At 45.9% G+C, this 14,505-nt stretch overlaps 1 protein-coding gene across 2 annotated transcripts in view; it reads right to left on the bottom strand.

Annotated features, from left to right (window-relative positions):
* SMAP1 (small ArfGAP 1) overlaps nt 1-14,505 on the bottom strand; it is a 207,727-nt gene that overhangs the window by 115,820 nt on the left and 77,402 nt on the right. For both annotated transcript variants that reach the window (XM_029058865.2, XM_029058866.2), the window contains exon 2: nt 4,279-4,412. In XM_029058865.2, the coding sequence (XP_028914698.1) occupies nt 4,279-4,412 (134 nt within the window). The remainder of the gene's footprint in view (nt 1-4,278; nt 4,413-14,505) is intronic.

Here is a 14,505-nt window from a genome sequence, read left to right as displayed (position 1 = left end):
TTAAGGGGTGTCCTGTCCAATTCTAACCTGAATTTGAACCCATCCTCCCATATCCCCACCCTCACGCTCCAGTGAATAGTAAGCTTTGTCCATCTGCTCTCTACCCAGGTGCTCAGAAGGGTTTGGTGGGGGAAAGGAGGTGGAGAGGGTGGGGGCAGGAGAGGTGCCAGAAAGTTGGAACTTCAAGTCAATGATGGGAATTGGGGACACACTTGATTTTATAATCTCTACCCTCAACGATTCTGAAATTCCTCAATCAGATCACAAATTCCACACCTGCTCTCTCCCATTCACCCACCCCAAAATATCTGTCCTGTTCCTTTCAGAGACCTCCATTCTTTAGATCCCCTCCAGTATTCTACAGTCATCTTCCCCATTTGGTCTCCATACTCAAACTTCCTTCCTCGATGCATAAATTCAGTCATTCATTCAACCGTATTTATTAAGTGCTTACTGCGCACAGAGCACAGTACTAAGTGCTTAGAAAGTACAATTCGGCAACAGATAGAGACAATCACTACCCAACAACGGGCTCACATGAACTCAACAACATGCTCCCCACTGAACTCAACTCCCTTTCTCTGCTGTCTCTCCACTGATCTCATACCACTAACCCGCAACCGCAGATCACCTCCCCAATACACTTTCTCCACTCTCGGTCCTCGTCTAAACCTTAAATTCATTCTAACCTGCTTCAATTTGGCCCCCTCCTCTACCCAACAATAATTCTTCCTAATTCACTCCCATAACCACGACTCCCTCCAGCTATTCCAAACATTTAACTCCTACCTCAAATCTTCCATCTCTCTGCCTTGCCACATCTTTCCCCCAGGGAACTAGTCACATGTCATCAACAAAATGAAACCATCAGGTATGAACTCTCTAAAACCTCCCCTTCTCATCTCCATCACCCTTTTCCTCCACCCTCTTCAACTCTCCCAATATTGAGAGGCAGTATGGCTTAGAGAAAAGAGCACGACCTTGGGAGTCAGAGAACGTGGGTTCTAATCCGGGGTTCTCCGCTTGTCGGCTGTGTGACCTTGGGCAAGCCACTTCCCTTCTCTATGCCTCAGTGACCTCATCTATAAAATGCGGAGTAAGATTGGGAGCCCCACATGTGACAACCTGCTTACCTTAAATCTAGCCCAGTGCTTAGAACAGTGCTTGGCACATAGTAAGCACCTAAAAGATACTATAATTATTATTGCCCAAAGTAACTCAAAAAGCGATCTCTCACCTCCTCTCTAAATCTACCCCTCCACTTATGCTTCTGACCCCTTCCCTTCATAACTTATTAAAACATTCATCCCCTCCCTTCTTCCCTCCTTGACTGTCATCAACTATTCACATTCCAACAACTTCTCCCTCACTGCTTCCAAATAGGCTTACAAATCCCCATCCTAAAAAAAAAAAAAAAAACCTTCCCTTGACCACACAGCTCCCTTCAGTGGCCCCATCTCCCTCCTTTCTTTCCAAATTTCTTGAAAGATTATTTTACACCTGCAGCCTCCACATCCTCTTCTTCCATTCTCTCTTTGATCCCCTCCAATCTGGGGAGGGGTCTGGCTTCTGACCCTTCATTTCTCAGAAACAGCTCTCTCAAGGTAATTAATGATCTTCTCATCAAAACTGAAGGCCTTTACTCTCCGCTAATCATTAAATCACATTTATTGAGCACTTACTGTGTGCAGAACACTGTACTAAGTGCTTGGGAGAGTACAATATATCGGAATTGGGAGACACGTTCCCAGCCGACAATGAGCTTACAAGTCTAGAAGAAAGCACTTTAAGCACTTAATATTCACCCCCATCTTCGGCCCAACAGAACTTCATTCATTTATTCAATCGTTTCTATTGAGCGTTTACTGTGTGCAAAGCACTGTGCTAAGCACTTCGAAAGTACAATTCGGCAACAGATAGAGACAATCCCTATGCAACGACGGGCTCACAGTCTAGAAGGGGGAGACAGACAACAAGTAGACAGGCATCAATAGCATCAAAATAAACAGAATTATAGCTATGCACAGATATGCACTTTATTTTAACACCCACCTAGACTGTAAGCTCCTATGAACATGAAACGTGGCTACCAACTCTGTTGTACTCTCCCAAGTGCTTAGTAGAGTGTTCTGCACACAGTAAGCATTCCATAAATATCACTGATTCTTTGATTGATAGAACTAAGTGCATCAGAAAGTTCAATTGAGTTGGAAGACATAATCCTTGCCCAACAATATGGAAAGTTGGGAGTTAAGACTGTTGGAGATCAAAGTAGCCGAAAGACAGCATACCATAGCCAATTAGAAGGGTTTTTTTCAGCAGAGACTACAAGAGAATTGGGAGACCAGGAGACAGCTTTTTAAAGCACTGATAGACACTTCGGATAGCAAATGCATTAATGTGGCCAAGGATGATCTTTATGTCCCCAGAGTGTGGATTAGGGTGTGGAACATCAATAGGACCTAATTATCATGAGAAGCATCATCTGCAAATGCAGCTCCTTCTTCCTCAACATAGAGTTACTTCTTGCAGAGCTCTGCACTGAAAAAAACCGGTACCATGGCATTCGTCACGTCTGGAGCAGCGCATGTGCACGGGAACAGAACCGTTTCTTCTGACACCACACTGTGTTGCTGGAAGAATGATCCCTAACATGCAATCACAAGGTGGCCAAATTGCACGGTGAAAATGTGGGCTAAGATAATTTCAGGCATTTTTAACAAAATATTATATACTACGTTCAACTGTAAAATATTCTTTGTGGATAACCTCTTTAAGAGTATGAAAAAGTCAGAATCTTTTATTTTGTACCTTTCAATGTACGAACAAAAGACATCACATTTTCTAAGGGTGCAAATGAAATTCAGAATGAACTCTGTCTTCTTGGCTAATACAGCAGGCAGCTCTAAACTGGTTCCCACTGCACACCAACACGTCCTCTGTGAGGTTACTCTGAGAGAAGACATTCGGGATTCCTTTTGGCAGAAGGCTAGTCAGCCTGGCAATTCTGCTGCCCCACACTTCTTGTTATCCTCTAAACTGAGCCTGGATAGAGAAACTTTTGTTACCCACCCACCCCTACTCCCCCCAAAGAATCTAACTGTTCCTTCCTTTATAATTACAATATAATTTAATTACAGTTAAGGCTGGAATTTCCTAGGAAGCAACACACTATATTCTTGTCTTCCATTTTAGGGATGGCACAAGGAGACGTTTCTAGAGAGGATGGGAAGAAAATGCTGAATTATTTACCATAACCTTGGTTCGCTGGAGTCAGGTGTCCCCCCGATGATCGTAGCCACGCCACATCTTTTATCACAAGTACTGTGCAAAAGATCCTGTTCCTCAAATGTTGCTCTTATCTCAAGAGGTTTTTTTTTAGCATTGCCAAGCACTGTGCTATGTGCTGGGAGAGAGAGAATACAAATTGCTCCGACACAGTCCCTGTCCCACATGGCGCTCGAAGTCTAACTAGAAGGGAAAGCAAGTATCGAGGCCCCATTTTACCAATGAGGAAACTGAGACACAGGGAAAGCAAGGGGGATTTGCAATTTCCCCAAGGTTTAACCTCAGGCAACGGCACAACTGGGATTAGAGCCTGGCCCATGTTCTAGCCACTAGGTCATACTGCTTCTTACTATGAGGAGAGGGGTACAATTCACACAAGCTCCCTGCACCTGCTTTTATGACATCCCTTTTGCTTCTGTTACCAGAAATGACTCAACAGAGAAGCAGACTGACTAGTGGAAAAGAGCACTAATCCTGGCTCTGCCACTTGTCTGCTGTGTGGCCTTGAACAAGTCAACTTCACTTCTCTAGGCCTCAGTTACCTCATCTGTAAAATGAGGATTAAGACTGTGAGCCCCATGTGGGATAGGGAATCTGTCCAGCCTGATTAGCTTGTATCTACCCCAACACTTAGCACATTGCTTGACGCATAGTAAGTGCTTAACAAATACCATCCTTATTATAAACTTGTACCTAACCCAGAGCTTAGTACAGTGCCTGGCAAACAGTAAGCCCTAAGCAATTACCATTAAAAAAAAAATTCTGAGAACTAATCTCTTATTGATCACCAATCCTGGCCTTTGTCCATTTTGGGAGAACCTTCTTCTATAAATGCCTTTATTGTGCAATATACAAATGATTCTTGGGATTTTCATATTGTTGAATATTGCTGTATTTTTAAAGCGTTAGCTTTGAACTGCAAAGAAAATATGACATTTCATAGTCACTTCAATGTTTTCTTTTAAATTCTCAAAAAAGATACTGTATTACCTGTATTTGTTCTGGTGTCCATTGATCTAAGTTGACTGACTTGACCCTTGATATATGAACCCCAAGGTTTCTGTGGATTCCAGCACATCTGATGCAGATAAACACGCCAATATTCCAGGAAGCCCATCGTGGACCTAGATAAAAAGGAGCAACAAAAACCATTTTTTATTTAAACTGTTTTTCAAGAGTTTAAACTGCACTTCAATTTATTCTTCAACATTTGGCAAGTTTGGATCATTACTTGTTTAGCAAGAGGAGGCACGGTTTGGATAACAGAACTTCCTATCTTCCCATCCAAACCCCATCCTCCCTCTGACTCTCCCAGCATTACAGACAGCACTACCATCCTCCCTGTCTCACAAGCACGTAGTCTAGGTGTTATCCCCGACTCATCTCTCTCATTCAACCCATATAATCAGGGTGTTACTAAATGCCATCAGTTCAAGCTTCACGACACTGCTAAAATCCATCCTTTCCTCTCCATCCAAACTACTACAGCATTAATCCAAGCCCTCACCCTATGCCGCCTTGATTACTGCATTGGCCTCTTCGCTGACCTCCCAGCCTCCTGTCTCTCCCCTATTCAGCACATTCTTCGTTCTGCTGCCTCATTTTCCCACAAAAACGTTCTGCCCACATTTCTCCATTCCTCAAAAACCTCGAGTGGTGGCCATTCACCTCCACATCAAACAGAAGCTCCTTACAGTTGGCTTTAAAGCACTCAATCACCTTGCCCCCTCCTATTCATTCATTCATTTATTCATTCAATAGTATTTATTGAGCGCTTACTATGTGCAGAGCACTGTACTAAGCACTTGGAATGAACAAGTCGGCAACAGATAGAGACAGTCCCTGCCGTTTGACGGGCTTACAGTCTAATCGGGGGAGACGGACAGACAAGAACAATGGCAATAAATAGAGTCAAGGGGAAGAACATCTCGTAAAAACAATGGCAACTAAATAGAATCAAGGCAATGTACAATTCATTAACAAAATAAATAGGGTAATGGAAATATATACAGTCGAGCGGACGAGTACAGTGCTGTGGGGATGGGAAGGGAGAGGTGGAGGAGCAGAGGGAAAGGGGGAAAAGAGGGTTTAGCTGCGGAGAGGTAAAGGGGGGGTGGCAGAGGGAGTAGAGGGAGAAGAGGAGCTCTGTCTGGGAAGGTCTCTTGGAGGAGGTGAGTTTTAAGTAGGGTTTTGAAGAGGGGAAGAGAATCAGTTTGGCGGAGGTGAGGAGGGAGGGCGTTCCAGGACCGCAGGAGGACGTGGCCTAGGGGTCGACGGCGGGATAGGCGAGACCGAGGGACAGTGAGGAGGTGGGCGGCGGAGGAGCGGAGCGTGCGGGGTGGGCGGTAGAAAGAGAGAAGGGAGGAGAGGTAGGAAGGGGCAAGGTGATGGAGAGCCTTGAAGCCTAGAGTGAGGAGTTTTTGTTTGGAGCGGAGGTCGATAGGCAACCACTGGAGTTGTTTAAGAAGGGGAGTGACATGCCCAGATCGTTTCTGCGGGAAGATGAGCCGGGCAGCGGAGTGAAGAATAGACCAGAGCGGGGCGAGAGAGGAGGAAGGGAGGTCAGAGAGAAGGCTGACACAGTAGTCTAGCCGGGATATAACGAGAGCCCGTAATAGTAAGGTAGCTGTTTGGGTGGAGAGGAAAGGGCGGATCTTGGCGATATTGTAAAGGTGAAACCGGCAGGTCTTGGTAACGGATAGGATGTGTGGGGTGAATGAGAGAGACGAGTCAAGGATGACACCGAGATTGCGGGCCCGAGAGACGGGAAGGATGGTCGTGCCATCCACGGTGATAGAGAAGTCTGGGAGAGGACCGGGTTTGGGAGGGAAGTTGAGGAGCTCAGTCTTGCTCATGTTGAGTTTTAGGTGGCGGGCCGACATCCAGGTGGAGACGTCCTGGAGGCAGGAGGAGATGCGAGCTTGAAGGGAGGGGGAGAGGACAGGGGCAGAGCTGTAGATCTGCGTGTCATCTGCGTAGAGAGGGTAGTCAAAGCCGTGAGAGCGAATGAGTTCACCGAGGGAGTGAGTGTAAATGGAGAACAGAAGAGGGCCAAGAACTGACCCTTGAGGAACTCCAACTGTTAAAGGATGGGAGGGGGAGGAGGTGCCTGCGAAGGAGACCGAGAATGACCGGCCAGAGAGATAAGAGGAGAACCAGGAGAGGACGGAGTCCGTGAAGCCAAGGTGAGATAGGGTATGGAGGAGGAGGGGATGGTCGACAGTGTCAGAGGCAGCAGAGAGGTCAAGGAGGATCAGAATGGAGTAAGAGCCATTGGATTTGGCAAGAAGGAGGTCATGGGTGACCTTAGAGAGAGCAGTCTCGGTAGAGTGGAGGGGACGGAAGCCAGATTGGAGGGGGTCTAGGAGAGAATGGGAGTTAAGGAATTCTAAGCATCAACTGAGACGACTCGTTCTAGGATTTTGGAAAGGAAGGGTAGTAGGGAGATAGGGCGATAACTGGAGGGGGAAGTGGGGTCAAGAGCGGGCTTTTTTAGGATGGGGGAGACGTGGGCATGTTTGAAGGCAGCGGGGAAGGAGCCATTGGAGATTGAGTGGTTAAAAATAGAAGTTAAGGAAGGGAGGAGGGCAGGGGCGATGGTTTTAAAAAGGTGAGAGGGAATGGGGTCCGAGGCGCAGGTGGAGGGGGTGGCACTTGCGAGGAGGGAGGAGATCTCTTCTGAGGATACTGCAGGGAAGGATGGGAAAGTAGGGGAGGGGGTGGGTGGGGGGGAGGGGAGAGGCCGAGGGGTGACTTTGGGGAGCTCAGACCTGATCGTGTTGATTTTCGTGAGGAAATAGGTGGCCAGATCACTGGGGGTGAGAGATGGGGGAGGGGGAGGAACAGGGGGCCTAAGGAGAGAGTTAAAGGTCCGGAACAATCGGCGGGGGTGACGGGCATGGGTGTCGATGAGGGAGGAGAAGAAGTTTTGCCTGGCTGAGGAGAGGGCAGAGTTAAGGCAGGAAAGGATAAATTTGAAGTGTGTGAGGTCGGCTTGGTGCTTGGACTTTCGCCAGCAGCGCTCAGCAGCTCGAGCATAGGAGTGTAGGAGGCAGACAGAGGAGGTGATCCAGGGCTGTGGGTTAGTGGAGCGAGAGCGGCGGAGGGAAAGGGGGGGCGAGAGAGTCGAGATGAGTAGAGAGGGTGGAGTTGAGAGCGGAGACCTGATCGTCGAGAGTGGGAAGAGAGGACAGGGCGGCAAGGTGAGGAGAGATGCTTTTGGAAAGACGGATGGGATCGAGAGAGCGGAGGTCTCTGTGGGGCAGTAGCGAAGATTTGCAGGGGGAGGGAGTGTGAGAGATGAGGCAGGTGAGAAGGTTATGGTCAGAGAGAGGGATTTCAGAGTTGGTGAGGGAGGAGATAGTGCAGCGGTAGGAGATGACGAGATCGAGGGTGTGACCGAGTCGGTGAGTGGGCGCGGTATGGTGGAGGAGGAGGTCGGCAGAGTCGAGGAGGGATAGCAGGCGGGCGGCAGAGGAGTCGTCGGGTACATCCATGTGGATGTTGAAGTCTCCGAGGATCAGAGTGGGCAGAGAGAAGGAGAGAAGGAAGGTGAGAAAGGGGTCAAGGTGGTTGAAGAAGTCGGAGGTGGGACCAGGAGGGCGGTAGATGACAGCGACAAGTATCTGAAGGGGGTGGTAGAGGCGAATGATATGGGCTTCGAAGGAGGGGAAGGAGAGGGAGGGGGGAGGAGGGATAGTGCGGAAGCGGCAACGGGGCGAGAGGAGGAAGCCGATGCCTCCTCCCTTACCGGTGAGTCTGGGGGAGTGGGAGAAGGAGAGGCCTCCGCCGGAGAGAGCGGCGGCGGAGACCGTGTCTTCGGGAGAGAGCCACGTTTCCGAAAGGGCGAGGAGGAGGAGAGAGCGGGAGAGGAAAAGGTCATGGACGAAAGGTAGCTTACCTGTAACAGAGCGGGGGATCCAGAGGCCACACTTGAAAGTAGCTGTGGGTGCAAGGGGGGAGGGGGGGAAGGGCGGGGGGAGGGGAGGGTTTGGATGGGAAGGAGGTGGCGGGGCCCTGGATGGGGAGGGGGGATGAGGGATAGCGGTGGGACAAGAGGACTGGTATGGGGCGTGGGTGGGGAAGAGAGAAAGGGGGAGGGGGTAAGGAGGGGGTTTGGTGGGGGGAATAGTGGGGGGGGGAAGAGGGGTAGCGCTGGTAAAGTGGGGTTCTAGGGCGGGGGAGGGGAGGGGGGGAGGAAACAGAGGAGAGAGCTGGAAAGAGCTGAGCGAGAGAGGGGAAGGGGAAGGGGAGGATAGGAAGGGGCGGGAGGGAGGAGGGGGGGGAGGAGGGACATGGCGAGGCCAGAGAGGTGGGTGGCAGCACTGACAACAATAAACAGTAACAAACGAAATCGGTAATATAGCAACATGATACAGTATGATACAATATAGTAGTGTTAACAAGCGGGCGATGACCAGGGTCGGGGGTAGGCTCGATTAAGGGGCGACCTGATCAGACTCAAAGTCAGGCGGCTGGTGAGGCCAGAGAGGTGGGTGGCAGCACTGACGACAATAAACAATAACAAGCGAAATCGCTAATATAGCAACATGGTACAGTAAGACACAATACAACAGCGTTAATAAGCAGGTGATGACCAGGGTCGGGGGACGACCCGACCCTACCTTACCCAACCCAATCCACACACTTCGCTCCTCTAATGCCAACCTACTCGTACCTCGTTCATGTCTATCTCATCACTGACTTCTCGCCCACATCCTGCCTCTGGCCTGGAATGCCCTCCTTCTTTATATCTGACAGATGATCAACCTCCCCCCTTCTAAGCCTTATTGAAGGTACATCTCTTCCACGGGCCTTCCCTGATCCTAAACCCTCATTTTCCTCCTCCCACTCCCTTCGGCATCACTCTTGCACTTGGATTTATTCCCTTTATTCACACCCCTCTCAGCACTTATATACATAGCCATTATTTACATGTGTATATTAATGCTGTTTCCCCCTCTAGACTGTAAGCTCATGTTCTGCACCCACAATGTCTACCAATTTTGTTATACTATACTCTGCCAATCACTTAATAGAGTATAACGGAGCACAGAGTAACTGTTCAATAAATAAACTGATTGATAATAGTAGCTGTTTTAAAGTCATCCAAAGACTCGAAATTTTTTTTCTGAATCTTCCTTACTAGCAATTTGACCTACAGCTGTCTACCATGTGGAGACTAATTTATGCTTAAAGTCTTTCAATTAAAATGTTTAAACCTGAATCCCTTGACACTTAGTAAAAAATTTGTCATTAAAGGTCGAGTGACCTTTTTAATTTTACATAAATTCCAGTGAACTTAATATTAAGGAAAGTCAGTGAAAAATTAATGGAAAGAAATGTTTGCTAATTTAATCATGCTTAAATTATTGGTATAAAATGACAGTTTTAAAACTAAGTTTTTAAGTTTTAGACTTCTTCTTTAGATCCATATTGTTGCCTCCCATTAACAATTTGTCTGACAGTTACAATGAACAAGGAAATGCATGCGAACAAGAATAATCTATTATGACTTTGATATATCTGACCACAAAAGCCACCAGTATTTATAGATCCTCACTGTGGGCAGAACACCATAATAAGCATTGAAGGGAGTGGTTTCTGCCTTTAAGGACCTTAAATTTTAATGAGGAGACAAAAAACACCGATCTACCAACAGGAAAAAAAAACCATGAAAACATCAAAGGATTGAAAACTAAAGGACAGAAATAAGAGAAAATGCAAAATAGTTACTGATACACACCCGAAAGAGAGCTGTGTTAGATGTAACATTTCTATATTTTCTATCCCTCTCAGCCCCAGTGAACATAAGTACGTATCTGTCATTCATTTATTTACAAGAATGTTGGTCTCCCCCTCTCCAGAATGTAGGTTTGTTTTTGGAGGGGAATGTGTCTGTTTATTGTTGTATTGTACTCGCCCAAGTGCTTAGTACAGTGCTCTGTACACAATAAGCGCTCAGTAACTATGATCAAGTCAACCTGGGTGTAGTCAAAGTCAAATTGGGTGCAGGGAAACGGGTGATGACTGACTGGAGATACCTAACAAATGGTAGTAGCCAACCTGCACTAGATCCTCAATTATTGATTCCTTGATATTTGATCCCATCTTTCCACTTACTTGGCATTACTCTCCTACTATTAAATCTTTAGGAATTTCTTTTGCTTGCGAGGAAAGGATAGAAAATTACCTTCCAGGGATAATCACTATGAAACTTTATCCAGAAGCAGTCAATGAATAGCAAAAGGATCAACTGAGTTCTCTTTCAATCCTAAAGTTCTCTATTGGTGGGTGTGACTTTCAGGACCCTAATTTCATATTAGAAATAATGAAGAGACCAAAAGACTGACCTTCATGAAAATTCAAACAATATGGTAAGGCATTTCAAAGTTATATGCCAAAGCACTTACAATGAATAAGGACTTGGAACCTTGAAAACACTGTCTTGAGTCAATCTCTCTTTCCCAAGCAATAAAATTTCAGATGTATACCCTTTCAATCAATGGTATTTATTGAGCACTTACTCTGTGCCGAGTACTGTACTAAGTGCTTGGGAAAGTACACTACAACAGAGTTAGCAGACACTTCCCTGCTCAAAACGAGCTTACGTTGTAGTGGATGAGCTTTGTATAAATGGTATTTAGAGTCTAAATATACTGAATCACTACCACTGCATACAAGCCCTTCGGAACAAGACTATCTTGTATCCAAAACACCTCAGAAAAACCCACCAGGTGGATGAAAAATATTTAATCTGAAAAGGATAAGTAGCTGAATGATTTCCATTCTCAATTTTCACCAAAAAGTCTCTTATGTGGACTAATATTTTTCTTTTCATTTTTCTGGTTAAAAAGAGGAAGACTGTTTCGAACTGGAGAGCAAAGTGCGATTCAGTATTCAATCAGGCAAACCATAGTGCTTGAGAGACGTCACTGCGAGTGGGCATGCCATAACTAGAGCAAGAAACTTTATGAATAATTGAAATGTACAGATGAGCTCAGATCTAATTTTAGCCAATAACTTCACTTCCACTCTATCCAAACCGGGAAACCCACCAAGATGCAGTAAAACCAACCAGCTCTTTTCTTTCCTTTTCTCTTGTTTGGTGGAGGTGTGAATGAGCTTGAAGGGAGCCACTCAAGAAAAATTCACCTCTGCATGCACGGGTGGCTAAAGAGGTCATCGGAACCACTGACCAACTGCATTGTGCAGACAAAAAGATTATCCTTCGTTGTGCTATCACGTTTATTGCTTGCAGCAGATGGTATTCTTTCCCTTTTTCCTTCTTATCTCATGACCCTTAGGAAGCTTCTGCTGGAAAAGAGCTGTTTCTTCCTTGATTATACTATGCCACGCTGGTTCACCTTCAGCAATCGATGTCCAATTTTCACCTGGGATGCCGCACTCTATGAGGCTTTCTCTTCAGTATTTCCTCCGCCCTTCTTGCTTTCAGTTTTCTGATTTCAACCCACCTTCCGGCAGCTGTTTGAGTATCCTGCTGTAGCCCATCCTCCTTACATGCCTCATCTAACCAAGACTGACCACATTCTACAACTTTGCTCACGGACCCGTTTGAAGAAAACTGGACAGGACTTTGAGGGGGTTCTGAGTCGCAGAGTTGCGGAGAAGACTGGCTAGCGCTTCAGCTCTGTAGATTTTAGTTCAGCCTGGAGCCTAACACCATACAGTATCTCCATTCTACTTGACAGTCTTTCAAAAGATGAGCTAACCTTTTTGATCCAGTGTTCTATTTCACTGATGGTTGCAGTGGTAGCATGTTGCCTAGGTAACATAATTCTGCGACAACTTCTGGGTCTGTATTGCCCATATAGATTTTTGGTTGTGTGACTGGCTTCCCTGGTGCAGGCTAATGCACTACCCGAGTTTCTGAAGGTTTACTGTCAGCCTCTAACACCTGGCTAATTTGATTAAGTAGTTTATAAAATCATTTACATGCCTGGTTGGTTATATACTTCTGGGGGGCAACTATCTACATACAACAGTCTTTGAATAAACAACCGCCACTAGGACTCTGGATGATGCTCAACCTCCAGTGTTGGAAGTGTTCATGGAGGAGAGGAAGCATACTTTAACATCTGCATGCAGGTCTCTTGTTAAATTCCCGGCATGGCGGTGTAGAAAAAAACTAAGAGTGTTTTCGTTTTTTGTAACGGTATTTGTTTAGAATTTACTATGTCCCTAACATTGGACTAAGCACTGGGGTAGATACAAACTAACCAGATTGGACATAATCTTAATCCCCATTTTACAGATGACGTAACTAAGGCATAGAGAGTCAAGTGACTTGTCCAAGATCACAGAGCAGAAAGGTGAGAGAGCAGGATTAGAACCTGGATCCTTCTGACTCCAAGTCCTGTGCTCTCTCCACTTGGCCACATGGCTTTCACAGATCAGCCGTGCAATCGTGAACTAGTCTGTAAAATAGGGATTAAATACCTGTGCTCCCTCCCCTTGGACTGTAAGCCCCATGTGGCACGGGGACTTTGTTTAATCTCATTACCTTGTATCTACCCCAATAATTAGCACAGTGACTGGCATATAGTAAGTGCTTAACAAATATCACAATTATTTTTGGTCCCAGCACCTTATTGAACTTTTCAGGGCAGCCAAATTGACTAGTCCAGATCTCCAGATGAAGTCGAACACTGCTAAAATGCTAAACTATCATCCTAATGTAAGAATTCTACTACCAAAAGGAACAAAACAAATATCACCCTTTCCTGCCTGGAAATTGATGCTGAGAAGAAGTCAATTTGGCTTGGAATTTCTGTCTACCCTTCATTCAGTGATAAATCAATTTGAGAATAAGGCAGTGTAGCTGGGCTCCGGGAAAGTCCCTGGAAGTTGTGGACCTGGCCAAGGTTTCATTCGGAGGCGTTACTTCTTACTTAGCTTTTTATTCTGATTTATCAGAATTCTTAATTTATCTGATCACCAAAGTCTCCCTGGAAAGCGTTGGGGGTGGGCGGGGCTCACATATTCAGACTGCGAATTGCCCAAGATAGGAGAAAAGTGAAACCCATTCTTAGAGAAAGAAGGGGAAGGAACTCTGCTAGAAGGATGCAGAGATGCATCTGTGCGGCTGGACGAAGTGACCTGCAATAGTGTGTGCCACCCAATCGAGTCTTTTGTCACCCTGGCATTCACCAAGCCTCGTCACTCCCTCTTTCTTCCTGAGCCCATCTCCACAACCACACCCATTTCAGTAACGAATCTATAAGCGATAAGGGGGACAAGTCAAGATTTGAACTTCCAAGAAATTGGGGGTTTTTTATGGTATTTGCGAAGCACTATGTGCCAGGCACTGTACTGAATGCTGGGATAGATATAAGGTTGAACACAATTCCTGTCCACTTTACAAGTGAGGTAGCTGAGACACAGAGAAGTGAAGTGACTTGCCCAAGGTCACGAAGCAGACAAGTGGCAGATCCAGAATAAGAACCCAGGCCCTTCTGACTCCCAGACCTGTGCTCTATCCACTACACCGTGCTGCTTCCCCTAACTGTGATGCATCAGAAAGTTCTTTAGTTAACTTAGTTGTAAGGTTGGAGAAAGGTGAAGAGAGGACCCTGAATAGCAGAAATGTTATTCAGTTCTCTGAGAAGGGTAGAGGAAATGACTCCCCATTAGTGGACGAAATGTCCCTTTAGAAAAGATTACGTGTGGGCCTCTAATCCACACTATAATGATCTCTGGGTGCAAAATGGCTTGGAGTCAAGCATAGATGTAGAATACACCAATAATTCACTCTGATCCCTAACACCATTTGCTCATTATCTATGGAGTAGAAGGAAAATTTGGGGCAGAAATAAGGATTGCCTGAAGATTGCTATATTTTCAAAACTAATTGGTCAAAAGTAATTGAAACATCCAAACATATCCAAAGGGTGGCAAAATTAATCTAATTGTGACATGTTGAGTAAGGAGGGGGGTTAGGGTAGAGATGACACTATAGCATAATTGCCTTTGAATACTTTGGCCCTCGACATTTGCACAATTCCTCCACAATCTGCATTACTACAGTGCCTCCTTTGCCGGAGGCTCTCAAAAATATCTGTCCACTACACTTATAATAATGAAGACATGATCAAGGTGAATAATGCGTGCAAGGAAGCCCTAAAGCTTCAGTCAATGTCTCACTCAACCATGGTCTCAGGCTGAGTACACTGCTCTGCACACAAGAAGTGCTCAACA

The sequence above is a fragment of the Ornithorhynchus anatinus genome, chromosome 1 (genome assembly GCF_004115215.2).
Source record: "Ornithorhynchus anatinus isolate Pmale09 chromosome 1, mOrnAna1.pri.v4, whole genome shotgun sequence".
NCBI lineage: Eukaryota > Metazoa > Chordata > Mammalia > Monotremata > Ornithorhynchidae > Ornithorhynchus > Ornithorhynchus anatinus.
The sequence above is the reverse complement of the archived record's forward strand: the minus strand, read 5'-3'. Positions and strand labels throughout refer to the sequence as shown.